At 52.5% G+C, this 12,611-nt stretch overlaps 1 protein-coding gene across 3 annotated transcripts in view; it reads right to left on the reverse strand.

The window, feature by feature from the left end:
- LOC146811702 (uncharacterized) overlaps positions 1-12,611 on the reverse strand; it is a 1,283,263-nt gene that overhangs the window by 1,106,651 nt on the left and 164,001 nt on the right. For all 3 annotated transcript variants that reach the window (XM_085614524.1, XM_085614523.1, XM_085614522.1), the window contains exon 4: positions 4,550-4,585. In XM_085614524.1, coding sequence (XP_085470650.1) covers positions 4,550-4,585 — 36 coding nt within the window. The remainder of the gene's footprint in view (positions 1-4,549; positions 4,586-12,611) is intronic.

Raw genomic sequence — 12,611 nt, forward strand, 5'->3', positions numbered from 1 at the left:
TAGTCAATACCCTTGTGAGCACCGGAGTACTCAAGTTACCTAGCCCACGGGCTACGGGTGCATAGGTGTGAACTTGCGTCGGGTTTAGTCGTGGACTCCTATGGATGCCTGAAGGAAAGTTGCTGACAGGCAGTCAGTGAAGAGTGTCCGGTGGATCCCAAGGATGGAATCAAGAAGGAAGGTACCTGCAAGCAGAAGGGACAGAGTCTAGGTCACCAGCCAGGAGCCAGGAAGGAACCAGGAAGGAACCAGGCGATGTCGTGAAGATGCAGGTGAAGAGGTGAAGCTTGTCGCAGCAGCCATGGGTACCAGGAGGCGTCGAGGACGACCAGGACCAGGAGATGAGCTGTCCCACGAAGGCTCTTGCTGTCGGCGGCCTCGATGTCGAGCTAGGACCCAACAAGCCTTGGCAAGCGGAACCCACGCAGAATGGAGGACTTGCTTCTGGTGCAGACCAGGAAGGCCTGGGGTGCTTCTCTTTCACAGAGGAGCGAGTGTCAGTCTGGAGGAGCCGGACCAGCAAGATAAAATCAAAGGTTCGTCGTCGCAGAGGCTACTAGCCAACGGGCCAGCAACCGGACAACACGTCGAGCAACTCAGGTGCAGAAAGGCCCCACGCAGAACACGTGAAGTGTGGGGAGATGATCTTCTTTGCAGATGGTGCTCGGGATTGGGGCTTCTCAATTCCCCAAGCACAGCCTCGAGGAAGCCTCAGAAGTCGCGCTAGTCAGTTACTAGCCACTTTTCCCAAGTCGCCGGTCCCACGTCCCTCGTCGCCTCCACGGGTCTCAGCTTTGCTGTAGATGTGGATCTGGTTCAGAGGTGTCTGGAAGTCTCAGCGCAGGTCAGTCTCTGCAGTCGTCCCTCGCAGGATTCAGTCGCAAAGCAAGCAGCGGTCGCTGGATGGTGCCTGGTTGCCCAGGGTGGTCACTCCTTGGCCACAAGGGAGATTCTTCAGTCTTCTTCCTGAGGTCGAATGTCGAAGGTCCAGAGTTTCTGTTCAAGTTGCAGATTCAGGATAATCTAATTTGGCAGGGCTCAGCTACCTACTGATATACTGGGCTAGTGGGCTGGGCTACCTGCAAGGTCCCTCCTATGGGTGGGACCAGGAAGGGGAGTGGCTACACCCCCTTTCCTTTGTCCAGTTTCGCACCAGAGCTGGGGCTGGAGTGCCCCAGCGCCGGTTTGAACTGGACTATGCATGGGACACCTTGTGTGCCCCAGGCATGTCTCATTCCTTTCAGCCCTCCCTGCCCCAATACACTAAAGTCTGTCTGGGGAGGTGCTAGCACCTCCCCAAGCAGGAAAGCTATTGTCCAGGCCTCCCTGGCTGGGAGGGCTCCCAGCTGCAGGAGGTCAGACTCGTGTCTGTGGCAGCAGCATCCATTTTGTGATGCTGGGGCTCTGGTTAACTTTAACCGGGTAAGTAAGTTACAACATGTCTTCTCCCTCTAGAAGGGAGGGATAATATCCTCATCCCCAGAAAGGGGATGGGGGTATTATTCCAAAGTGTTAGACACCTTACACGACATGTTTTGATAAAGCCAAACCATAGTTACCATAACCGTTTAAGATTATAAGGTACTTTAAGAGTATATAGTAGGCTATATCATAGAACAGCTATAAGGACATGGTTCCGAAAGCTGCAGACAGGCTCAGCTCATGCTAGAGCACCATCTCACATGTTACCAAGCACTCTGCCTCCAGGATTGTTAAGGCCTGCCATAGGAGTGGCTGATAGGTACACATGTGTCTATATATAAGGTAGGTATAGGAATACTACACCTAAGCAAGGGGTGATTACACAACCTTGCCCCAGCTGAGTGATCAGCCAGTTGTGTCATAATGGAAGGCCAGGCCAGGGGTGGCATAATACATGCTGCAGCCCCTGGTAGGCCTAGGGTACACCTATGCCCTGGGTACCTAGGGTACACTGTACAGGGTCCAATAAGGTGATCCTTACCAATTGGGTATTTACCTAGGGTACATGGAGTCCATTTTAAGGAGAGAGCAGACAGCCTGAGACACTGAATGGCAGGATCTCAGGCCAACTAAATCGAAAAACCAGCTAGACACTAGGCAAAAAGTTGGGGGTAACCATAGTCAGATATTCACCTTCCTACAGTGAACTCTTTCAAAATTTGTTCAACCCTGTCTAGGCGTTTCAGTGACTGCGCCGAGCTGTCTTCAATGTCCGATACGCAGGCCTCCACCACATCAAGGCATTGGTCGTGTGCTTGAACTTTGGCACCCATGTCGGCCAAGCCTTTGTCCAGCGCGTCCAATCTACCATCAAGAGCCTTGAAACCCGCTCTCATCTCCTGGAGCATCGATGCAGACAGTGAGGAAAGAGCGTCCACGTTTTCCGCACTCTGGGCGCTGTTCGCCACGATGGGGGTCTCTGCAGAGGAGTTGTCCGCTACTTTCTCAAAGGGTAGGGTCCTATGTTTAGGGTCTTTGCGGCCCATGCCGCGGTGCAGGATTGCAATGTGGAGGCAGAGTGGCAGCCAGGCTCCGATGCAGTCCTTCAAATGGATCCCCCTCGAACACAGAAAGACCGTCACTCACGTCCTGGTCACCAGCAGACTCGACTACGGCAATGCACTCTACGCCGGAATAAACAAAAACCTCACCACAAGCTACAGAACATCCAGAACGCTGCTACAAGACTGGTCCTTGACCTGCCAAGACACTGCCACATCTCCCAGCACCTGCACACCCTCCACTGACTCCCCATCGGAGCTAAAGTCACCGTCAAGATGCTCACCCACGCCCACAAGGCCCTCCACGATACCAGACCAGCATACCTGAACAGCCGACTCAAATTCCACACCCCAGAGGACCCTACAATCTGCCTAGCTCTCCTACGCTGTGGTCCCCCACACCAGAAAGACCAGATCGGGAGGCCGCTCCTTCTCCTTCCTCGCAGCTCGTGCCTGGAACGCCTGCAGCTACACCTCAGACAGACAACATCGCTCCCCATCTTCGCAAGAAACCTCAAAACCTGGCTCTTCAACAGACACCCCCTTGATGGACTGGAGCCTGCTAACCCCACCCCCTCCCAGCGCCTTGAGACACTTACGGGTGAGTAGTTGCGCTTAACAAACGCCTGATTGATTGATTGAAGGGGTAGGGCCAGAACTCAACCAGGTGCCAAGCAGAATGAGTGCAGCCGTGGCTTAAGGAGAAATCTGTGACCCTGTTATATTTCACCATATGGCCATGAGGTAGGAGGAAATGCTGTGGATCGTGTGCGTTTCAGATCACGCCTAAGGCCATTCACAGGCAGGGCTGCACGGAAGGACTGAAGGAGAGGAGAGGAAAGGTAGCACCATGGACCCCAGTAACGTTGATGGAGCTCCGCAAGTGCCGGGAGCGGAGCACTGCTACAGTGGTGTAATAGGGATCCCGTGACCCGAGCAGTCAGCGTGTCCATAGCACCAGTCACTGCTGTTAGCCTCACCCTATCGCCTGCAGTCTCTTAAGGTGGTGCACCATGAAACTCGGGGGGGCATGTCGCTGGCCTATTCTCCGTGGTCCATGGAGCCGTATCATGGGCAGGATGGCCTTGAGTGCCCTGTCTGCGGAGGAATGCAGCCACAAGAGAGCTGGCGTGTCAGAGCCGCAAGGTGCAGAATGCGGACTTCGCAGGAGGTTTTCCACGGATCTGGGAGGTCCAGCGGTAAGAGCCCAGGAGAGCTAGCAAGGATCTGGCGCTCGAGCCAGTGGTGGCGCAATGGCGGCGGCTCGTGTCAGCAGGTAGGCATGGGGGGAGGGAGAAGGAGCCGCGTAGCCGCGCGGCCGGCCATGGCGAATTCAAGGATGTAATCAGCAGGGCTGCCCCCCCACCTCCTGCGCCCCTGCACCCGCTCTCAGTGGTGAGGCATGTAGACCGATGGGCCCTGCTCCCAATGTGGTCTCCCAGCCTTGATGGTGATGCTTAATTCAAGGCGGGTGCAGCTATGCAGGACGGCTCAAGTGCTACGATGCGGCGCAGCAGGGGGGGGGAATCAAATATGCCAGCTCGTAACCGGCCCGGCCGCCACAACCACCGACCCCCGCTCACCTCCGATCTGGGCGGATCTTCATTCGTCAGTCACCGCCAGCAGTGCCCCGGGCATCGCTCCTCAACACTCCACGGCCACAGAGCGCCGCCGCCGGAAACAAGGAACGGAGGCCTCACCAATCTCCAGACTCGGATTGCCAGATTCAGGATCCCCTCATGCGGTCAGATATGTCGCATACAGGTCAGCGACGTCGGAGCATTAGGGGGAAATGCCGGAAACGCTGCGTCGGCCGATGGAGCATCAGCATCAAGCGGCCATCTTGGGCATTTGCCTAGCCACGCCACACGCAGCGCAGCATGTTGTCTTGCTGCATTACACTTCTTCAAATATTGAAAGTCACCAGGTATATAATCTATAATTAGATATCTCTAGCAGAAACAGATTCATTTGAGAGCCCAAATAAGCTTGATTTTCTACTTTCTGAGTGACTAAAGCTTATGAGTGGCCCATAAACTTGCAATAGGAAATAGAGACTTTCATACCTGGACGAGGAGGGGGTTGAAGAAATTTCTCGACAACTGAAAAAAAGGGAAAAGGATTAATTATTTATATGAAATTTTGCAAAAGCAAACAAGAAGACAAAGAGCTTACCTGGGGAACAATTATCACAGAATTAAACAAAAAAGTACACTGGAGCAAGGGAAAATAGGAATTTGTGGCTCTTTCCAGAATTGAGCTATGATGCCCTCCAGCCTGGTTATGGTGGTATCTGATTACAATTGAAGACGTTCAAAACCTTCTCCTACTTCCTTGCAAGAAAAAAATAGGGGTTATCTAAAGGCTTTAATTGCCAGATATAAAGGATGTGGTTATCAAACACATCTGAAGGGAGCGGTCTTCCACCTATGGACCAGGCAGGCTATTAAAAAACACAGGTGTTTATTTACAAGTGCCTTGCGCCAATGGTGCTCCATTTTTTGTGATGCACCGGTGGCGCAACCTGCTGCCCCATATTTACAAGGACCCATAAAGCCACTCTGCCCGGCTTTTCGTGTCCTTGTATATATGGTACCTTTACACGCAACTCTTTATGTGAAAGGGACGTGCCATGGGTCTTGCTGTGGGTGTGCCACATTTCCAGATTTACGAGAAAATGTAAGCCTGGAAATGCGTCAGAATGCTACGCCTCCCAAGGAAGCCATCGGGAGGTGCAATGAGGAGAAATGTTTTCATTTTTACTCGTTGTTTTCCTCTTTCTATGAGTGATGCATTCTGCAGCACACATAGGTAGAGGAAATCACCTCATGTGATTGTTTTTGTGCAGGAAGGTGTCCCTTCCTGCACAAAAACAATCATCCCTGTGATGCAGCCGACCTTGCACCATAGTGCATGGGTGCCTGCATCAGAGAATGGCAGTTAACTGTGTGCCAGCGCAGGGGAGAACAAAGGGATCCATCATATTGTTGTAGATATGACGTATCCCTTTGCTTCAGAATGTACGCAGCGCAGCCAAATGGCTTGTGGCAATGCACTGCATTAATTCCATGTAAATAAGGCCGGCAGTGCCTGTCTGAAAGCCAATGTAGTGCCCTAGGTCGTGCTCACACATCACATGGTCACATTTTTTATTTGCTTTGCCAGTCTTTTGGAATATGTGCTTGCTGCTGATAATGGCTTCTGGTATCCTGGTTCTCTTTCTTGGGGGCTGAAGGATCTGATTTTTCTGAGGCAATGGAGCGCAAGGGGTGTATTTTTACTATGGTAGGTGTTCAAAAAGGATGTGAATAGCTAATGAAAAGTTTTTTAACTTTTTATGTAACTTGAACACTCAATCTAATAAAAGATTTAGAGGATTTTACGAAGACAGTATCTCAGAGAGTGATTTGATGTCGTACACAGCAAGCTTGCATTTGTATTTGATAGCAGCCAGCCAGCTTTCATTCACAGTGCGTAAGTGTCAAATTATGGGATTCATTACTAGTCACCAGAGATGTAAATCTGGCTGCTGTCCATGTGGGACTGAGACCTTCGACTGAAGCTAGAGATCAAATGGTTTAGTGGGAACAGGTACATATTAAAAAAGTTCTTTACCTACAGAGAACAACCCTTGAGGGACTCCACAATTCTCTAGAAGTGAAGAAGTTGAAAAGGACTGACAGTAAACATGTGTATTCAGCCCCCTAGAAAGGATTGAAATCACTGTAAGGCTGGCACATTGATCACCTTTTCCAATCAGTGCAGGTGTAGTGGATGCTCCACCATATCAAAGACTGCACAGACATCCAAGACGAACAGCATACAAAGGTTCTCAACATCTACAATCGTAGTATTACAGACAGCATTGGTTGTACACCAAAGCAAAACTCAACAAGCATTGGCATAGCCAATAGGTCTCGCCTTTGGGACCTTATAAGTGTTTACCCATGCAACAGTTGCATAACGAACAAGTTACTTACCTTCGGTAACGCTTTTTCTGGTGGATACAGTATCTGCCTGTGGATTCCTCACCTTGTGAATATCCCCTGCGCCAGCATTCCACGGAACTTTTCTTCCCCAGCATTCCACGTCGACGTGGGCGACGTCACAATACATCGGCTCCGCACGCGACTCCGTACGACGTCATCGGAGCCATAAGAAGCCCACGTCGGCGTGATGACGTCAGTTCCACCCATTTTTTCCGTGCCTTCGAGGCGAACAGGTGAACCAACGACAATTCCAAGTATACACAGTATATAGAAAACCAATACATATACATAGCATACAAAACAAAGGAATGCTAATCAAACAAGCATTTCCTACAAATGTACAAGAGAAAATACAAGCATTTCAAACAAGACCTATTTCATGGTATACAAAAGGTGGACAACGGGGAGGCGGGTGGGTTGTTGAGGAATCCACAGGCAGATACTGTATCCACCAGAAAAAGCGTTACCGAAGGTAAGTAACTTGTTCTTCTGATGGATACATCTGCCAGTGGATTCCTCACCTTGTGAATAGATTCCCACAGCAGTCCCCACTCCCGGAGGAGGGTGTCCACCTTTCTATACCAGAAAGTCTTGCAAGACAGAGCGCGCGAAGTGGCCCTCCCTCCTCATCTCAGAGTCCAAGCAATAATGCTTTGCGAAAGTATGGAGGGAGGCCCAAGTCGCGGCCTTACAAATATCTGCCACAGGAACACCCCGGGCCAGAGCAGATGTTGAAGACTTAGCTCTAGTAGAGTGAGCACGAATACCCTCAGGAGGAGTCTTACCAGCCAAGGCGTAGCAGATCTTGATGGTCAGTATAATCCATCTTGACAGCGTGCGCTTGTGCACCGCTTTACCTTTAGAACGACCAACGTAGCCAATAAAAAGCTGGTCATCAATACGAAAGTCCTTGGTCCTGTCCAAATAAAAACTCATAGCCCTCTTCGGGTCAAGGCGATGGAGTCTTTCTTCTTCTTTGGAAGGATGAGGGGGTGGATAAAAAACAGGGAGGGTAATAGACTGCCCCAAATGGAAAGGAGTAACAACTTTTGGCAGGAAAGCAGCCCTGGTCCTGAGAACCATCCTTTCAGCATGTAAGGTAAGAAAAGGAGGTTTGGAACTAAGAGCTTGAAGCTCACTCACCCTCCTTGCCGAGGTTATGGCTACAAGAAAAACCACCTTAAAGGACAACAGCCTCAAAGGACAATTATGAAGAGGCTCAAACGGGGACCCCATTAAAAAGGTTAAGACAAGATTAAGGTCCCACTGAGGCATTACAAATGGAGTAGGAGGAAACATGTTTGTAAGGCCCTTGATGAACCTCAGAACAACCGGAGATTTAAACAACGAAGGTTGATCTGGAAGGCACAGAAATGCCGATAAGGCCGAAAGGTAGCCCTTGACCGTGGCCACAGCACAGCCCTGCTGAGCCAAGGAAAGAGCAAACTGAAGCACATCAGAAAGATGAGCCTTTAAAGGGTCAATGGACCTCTCTCCACACCACTTTACAAACTTAGACCACCTGTAGGAGTATATGGACTTGGTGGAGTGTCGCCTGGCCGATAAAATAACGTCCACCACATCAGGTGGGAGAGAGAAGGAACTCAGGTTGCCCCGTTCAATCTCCAGGCATGAAGGTGTAAGCTCTGGAGGTGGGGGTGTAGAACCTGCCCCTCCGACTGCGAGAGGAGGTCTGCCCTCAGAGGGAGACGGAGCGGAGGGCACGAGGAGAGGTGGAGAAGATCTGTGTACCACACCCTTCTTGGCCAGTCCGGGGCGACCAAAATGACTTGGGCCCGGTCTTGGCGAATCTTCCTCAGAACCCGAGGAATCAAAGGTATGGGAGGAAACGCATAAAGGAGTCGTGAGCCCCAACTCAACTGAAACGCGTCCCCCAACGCCCCCTGCATCGGATATTGGAGACTGCAGAATGACGGGCAGTGCGCGTTCTCTCGGGTGGCAAACAGGTCCACCCGAGGAGTCCTCCACGTCCGAAAGACGCGACGAACCACCTCCGGATGGAGCCTCCACTCGTGGTCGGCGGAGAACTGCCGACTGAGACTGTCCGCACGCACGTTCAGCACCCCAGCCAGATGATTTGCCATCAGACAAATCTGATGGTCCTGAGCCCAGGACCATAGTCGTAAGGCCTCTCTGCAGAGACAAAGAGACCCTACTCCTCCCTGTTTGTTTATATACCACATCGCGGTCGTGTTGTCCGTCAGGACTTGAACTGACTGACCGCGAAGGGAAGGGAGGAAGGCCTTGAGTGCCAAACGAATCGCCCGCAACTCCAGAAGGTTGATATGAAACAACCTCTCCTCTGGAGACCAAAGACCCTTGATCTCCAGATCCCCCAGATGAGCTCCCCACCCTAGGGTGGAGGCATCCGTTATCACTGTGGCCACCGATGGAGGTAGATGGAAAGGCTTTCCTTGGGACAGATTGCCCTCCACGCTCCACCAAGACAGATCCGCTGCAGCTTCTCCGGAGATCTTTATCGACTCCCCGAGATCCCCGTTGTGCTGATACCACTGCTTGCGGAGGTACCACTGGAGCGCCCTCATGTGCCAGCGTGCATGGTTGACCAACAGAATGCAGGAAGCGAACAGACCGAGCAGGCGAAGGACCTTCAGAACTGGAACAACCGCTCCACTGTGGAATAAAGGGACCATCTCCTGAATGTCGAGAATCCTTTGAGGAGGAGGGAATGCTCGACACACAGTAGTGTCCAGTACTGCCCCTATAAACAGGTTGCGTTGAGAGGGCACCAGGTGAGATTTGGGCACATTGATTGAAAAACCCAAGTCGAACAACAGCTGAGCTGTCACCTGCAGATGACGCTGCACCATCTCCGGGGACTCTGCCTTCAGAAGCCAGTCGTCCAGGTAGGGAAAAACCGGAATCCCCGACCTCCTGAGATGAGCAGCCACCACTGCCATCACCTTTGTGAAGACTCGAGGTGCAGTAGTAAGACCAAACGGGAGGACCGCAAACTGATAATGTTGCGACCCAACCGTAAAACGGAGATACTTCCTGTGCGACTTCAGGATTGGGACATGGAAGTACGCGTCCTGCAAGTCGAGCGACACCATCCAGTCTCCTTGCTGCAACGCTTGAAGAACCTGCGCAAGGGTCAGCATCTTGAACTTCTCCTGTTTCAGGTAAAAATTCAAGATTCTGAGGTCCAGAATCGGACGCAATCTGCCGTCCTTCTTGGGGATCAGAAAATACCGGGAGTAGCATCCCTGACCTCTTTCCTGCTCCGGAACCACCTCTATTGCGCCCTTCTGAAACAAGGCTTGAACTTCTTTCTGCAGGAGAAGCAGGTGGTCCTCCGAGCAATAACCTTGGCAAGGAGGGTAAGGGGGAGGAAACTCCCGAAAGGGAAGGGCGTACCCAGTCTCTACGAGGTTCAAAACCCAAAGGTCGGTTGTAACAGATTTCCAACCCCGTAGAAAGTAGGACACCCGACCCCCCACAGGCCTTACATGATCCAGGATGGGGGATCTAGGGCTGCTTCCCTGAAGCCTCATTTGGAGCAGAGGAGGAGGAGGAAGAAGAGGGGTTACGACCAGAACCTCTCCGACCCCTTTGCTTCCCTCTATAGGAGCAATAGAGGGGATTCTGCTGCTGTTGTTGCTGCTGCTGTTGTGGCTGTCGGAAGGAGCGAAAGGATGACCTTCCGAATCCCCTAGCCTTACGGAAAGTTGAACCTTTAGCAGGAACCTGCAGACCCAAGGACTTCGCCGTCAACCTACTGTCCTTAAAACGTTGAAGGGCAGAATCTGCCTTCTCCCCAAACAACTTTTGTCCATCAAAGGGCAGATCCACCAGCGTGGCCTGGACATCTGCAGAAAACCCTGAGGAACGGAGCCAAGCTTGTCTCCTTGCGGCAATGGACGACCCCATAATCCTCGCCACAGAGTCCGCCGTATCCAGCCCAGACTGGATCACCTGCCTGGCAGCTGCCTGAGTGTCCGCCACAACCTCCATGAAGGACGACTTATCCCCCTCAGGTAACTTAGGGGCCAAAGTTTTTATAGAGTCCATCAGGGCATGAACATAACGCCCCAGCAAGCATGTGGCATTTGATGACTTCAACGCCATACTTCCTGAGGAGAAAGTCTTTTTGGCCGCCTGATCAACTTTCTTTGACTCCCTATCAGCAGGAGATTGGGGGAAAGCACCCGAAGCATGTTTAGAACATGAAGCCTGCACCACTAGGCTCTCCGGAGAAGGATGCGTGGATAAAAAATCCGGGTCTCCTGGCGCAACCCTGTATCTCCTTGCCACCTGCCTGCAAACTGCCGGAGCTGATAGAGGCTTCTTCCACACCTCCAACACTGGTTCCAAGAGAGCCTCATTGAAAGGTAACAAAGGCTCCGAAGCCGACGTCGGGGAGTGCAACACCTCTGTAAGCAGATTGGACTTGTATTCCACAGAGGGCAGCTGCAGATCTAACAACTCCGCGGCCTTCTTGATCACAACATGGTAGGGCGCCAATTCCTGTGGTGGAGAAGACCTTGCAGAAGCATGCTCCCACTCCGGGGTGGTATCCAAACCACTAGCTACCTCTATACCTCCAAACTCATCCGAAGAAGAGTCGACTTCACCTTCTTCCACCTCAGCCCGATATCTTTCCTCCTCCAAAACCCTTTGGGCCTCCCGCCTCGATCGGATCCGGGGAGCCGGCGTCGTCGACGTCGTACGCGGCGTCGGTGGAGCCAAAGGCACCGGCGTCGGAGGCGCCACAGGTGGAGTCGGCGGCGCCGGATGCGGCGTCGATGGAGTCGGCCTCGGCGTCAAAGAAGGCTCCGAAGATTGACCATCCATCCGAGGTCGAGCCGGATTCCCAACCGGCGCCGGAAACTGCCAAGAAGGCGCCATCGGCATAAAAGGCAGAAAAGGAGCCTGAGCGTATTGCTGCGGCACTCCCAGAGAAAACGCCATCGGACCCACGGGACCTGCTAGTGCTCCGGATGGGAAGGATGCTCTCTGAAAAATGCCATACATGGCATTCAGAAATCCCGAAGGATCCGTACCTGGAGCCGGGAATTGGGGATAAGGAACTGCCCCTGTATCCTCCTGTGGAGCCACCGGCGTCGGCTCCTCAGAATCCTCCACCGGAGCCGCGGAGTCACCAGGCACCGGAACAGACTCTTCCTGCTCCTGCTCCACATCAGATTCCACCCGACCCGGAGTCGAAGCCTTGGACGGCGCCGGCGACGGCGTCGGGGAACGAGCTGGAGTCCGCTTCGGAGAGGGAGACTTCGAAGACTTATCAGGAGAAGGCGAAGGAGACAAGACCTTGCTCTGACGTCGACGAGGCGAAGCCGACCTCGACCTCTTAGACTTCGAGGACCGACGCCGAGAAGAATGCTTCCTCTTCTTATGGTGCTTCTTCGACTTCGACGACCTCGAAGTCGAAGACTCTCGCCTGGACTTCTCCTTTTTCCTCCCTCTCTTCTCCTCACCGATCTTCTTCATGAAGAGCTTGGTCTTCCTCTCCTTCAGCGCTTTAGGATTCATGCTCCTACAGCACCCGCACTCATCCACGTCATGATCAGAGGAGAGACACCATAAACAGTTCTGATGCGGATCCGTCATGGACATCAGGCCTCCGCACTCCCTACAGGGCTTAAAGCCCGACTTCCTCGTCGAAGACATACCGATTTTAACAAAAATACACCACTAGATTACAAAGTATCTAGAGAGCACTGGGAAAAAACCGTTGCGCGTCGACGGCGCGGAAAAAAGGGAACTGACGTCATCACGCCGACGTGGGCTTCTTATGGCTCCGATGACGTCGTACGGAGTCGCGTGCGGAGCCGATGTATTGTGACGTCGCCCACGTCGACGTGGAATGCTGGGGAAGAAAAGTTCCGTGGAATGCTGGCGCAGGGGATATTCACAAGGTGAGGAATCCACTGGCAGATGTATCCATCAGAATAAATACTTACAAGGTCCCAAAAGCGAGACCTATTGGCTATGCCAAGCGGCCGTGAAAGTGATCGCGATCAAACATCAAAGCGGCCGTGGGACCGCGAAAGTACTCGCGTCAAGCGCGGCGTGCGCGCCTGCGCACATGCCGGTAGGTCTAGGCTGGCCTGGTAGCACTTTTTTGGAGCCCTCTCAA

This window comes from Triturus cristatus, chromosome 7 (genome assembly GCF_964204655.1).
Source record: "Triturus cristatus chromosome 7, aTriCri1.1, whole genome shotgun sequence".
Taxonomy (NCBI): domain Eukaryota; kingdom Metazoa; phylum Chordata; class Amphibia; order Caudata; family Salamandridae; genus Triturus; species Triturus cristatus.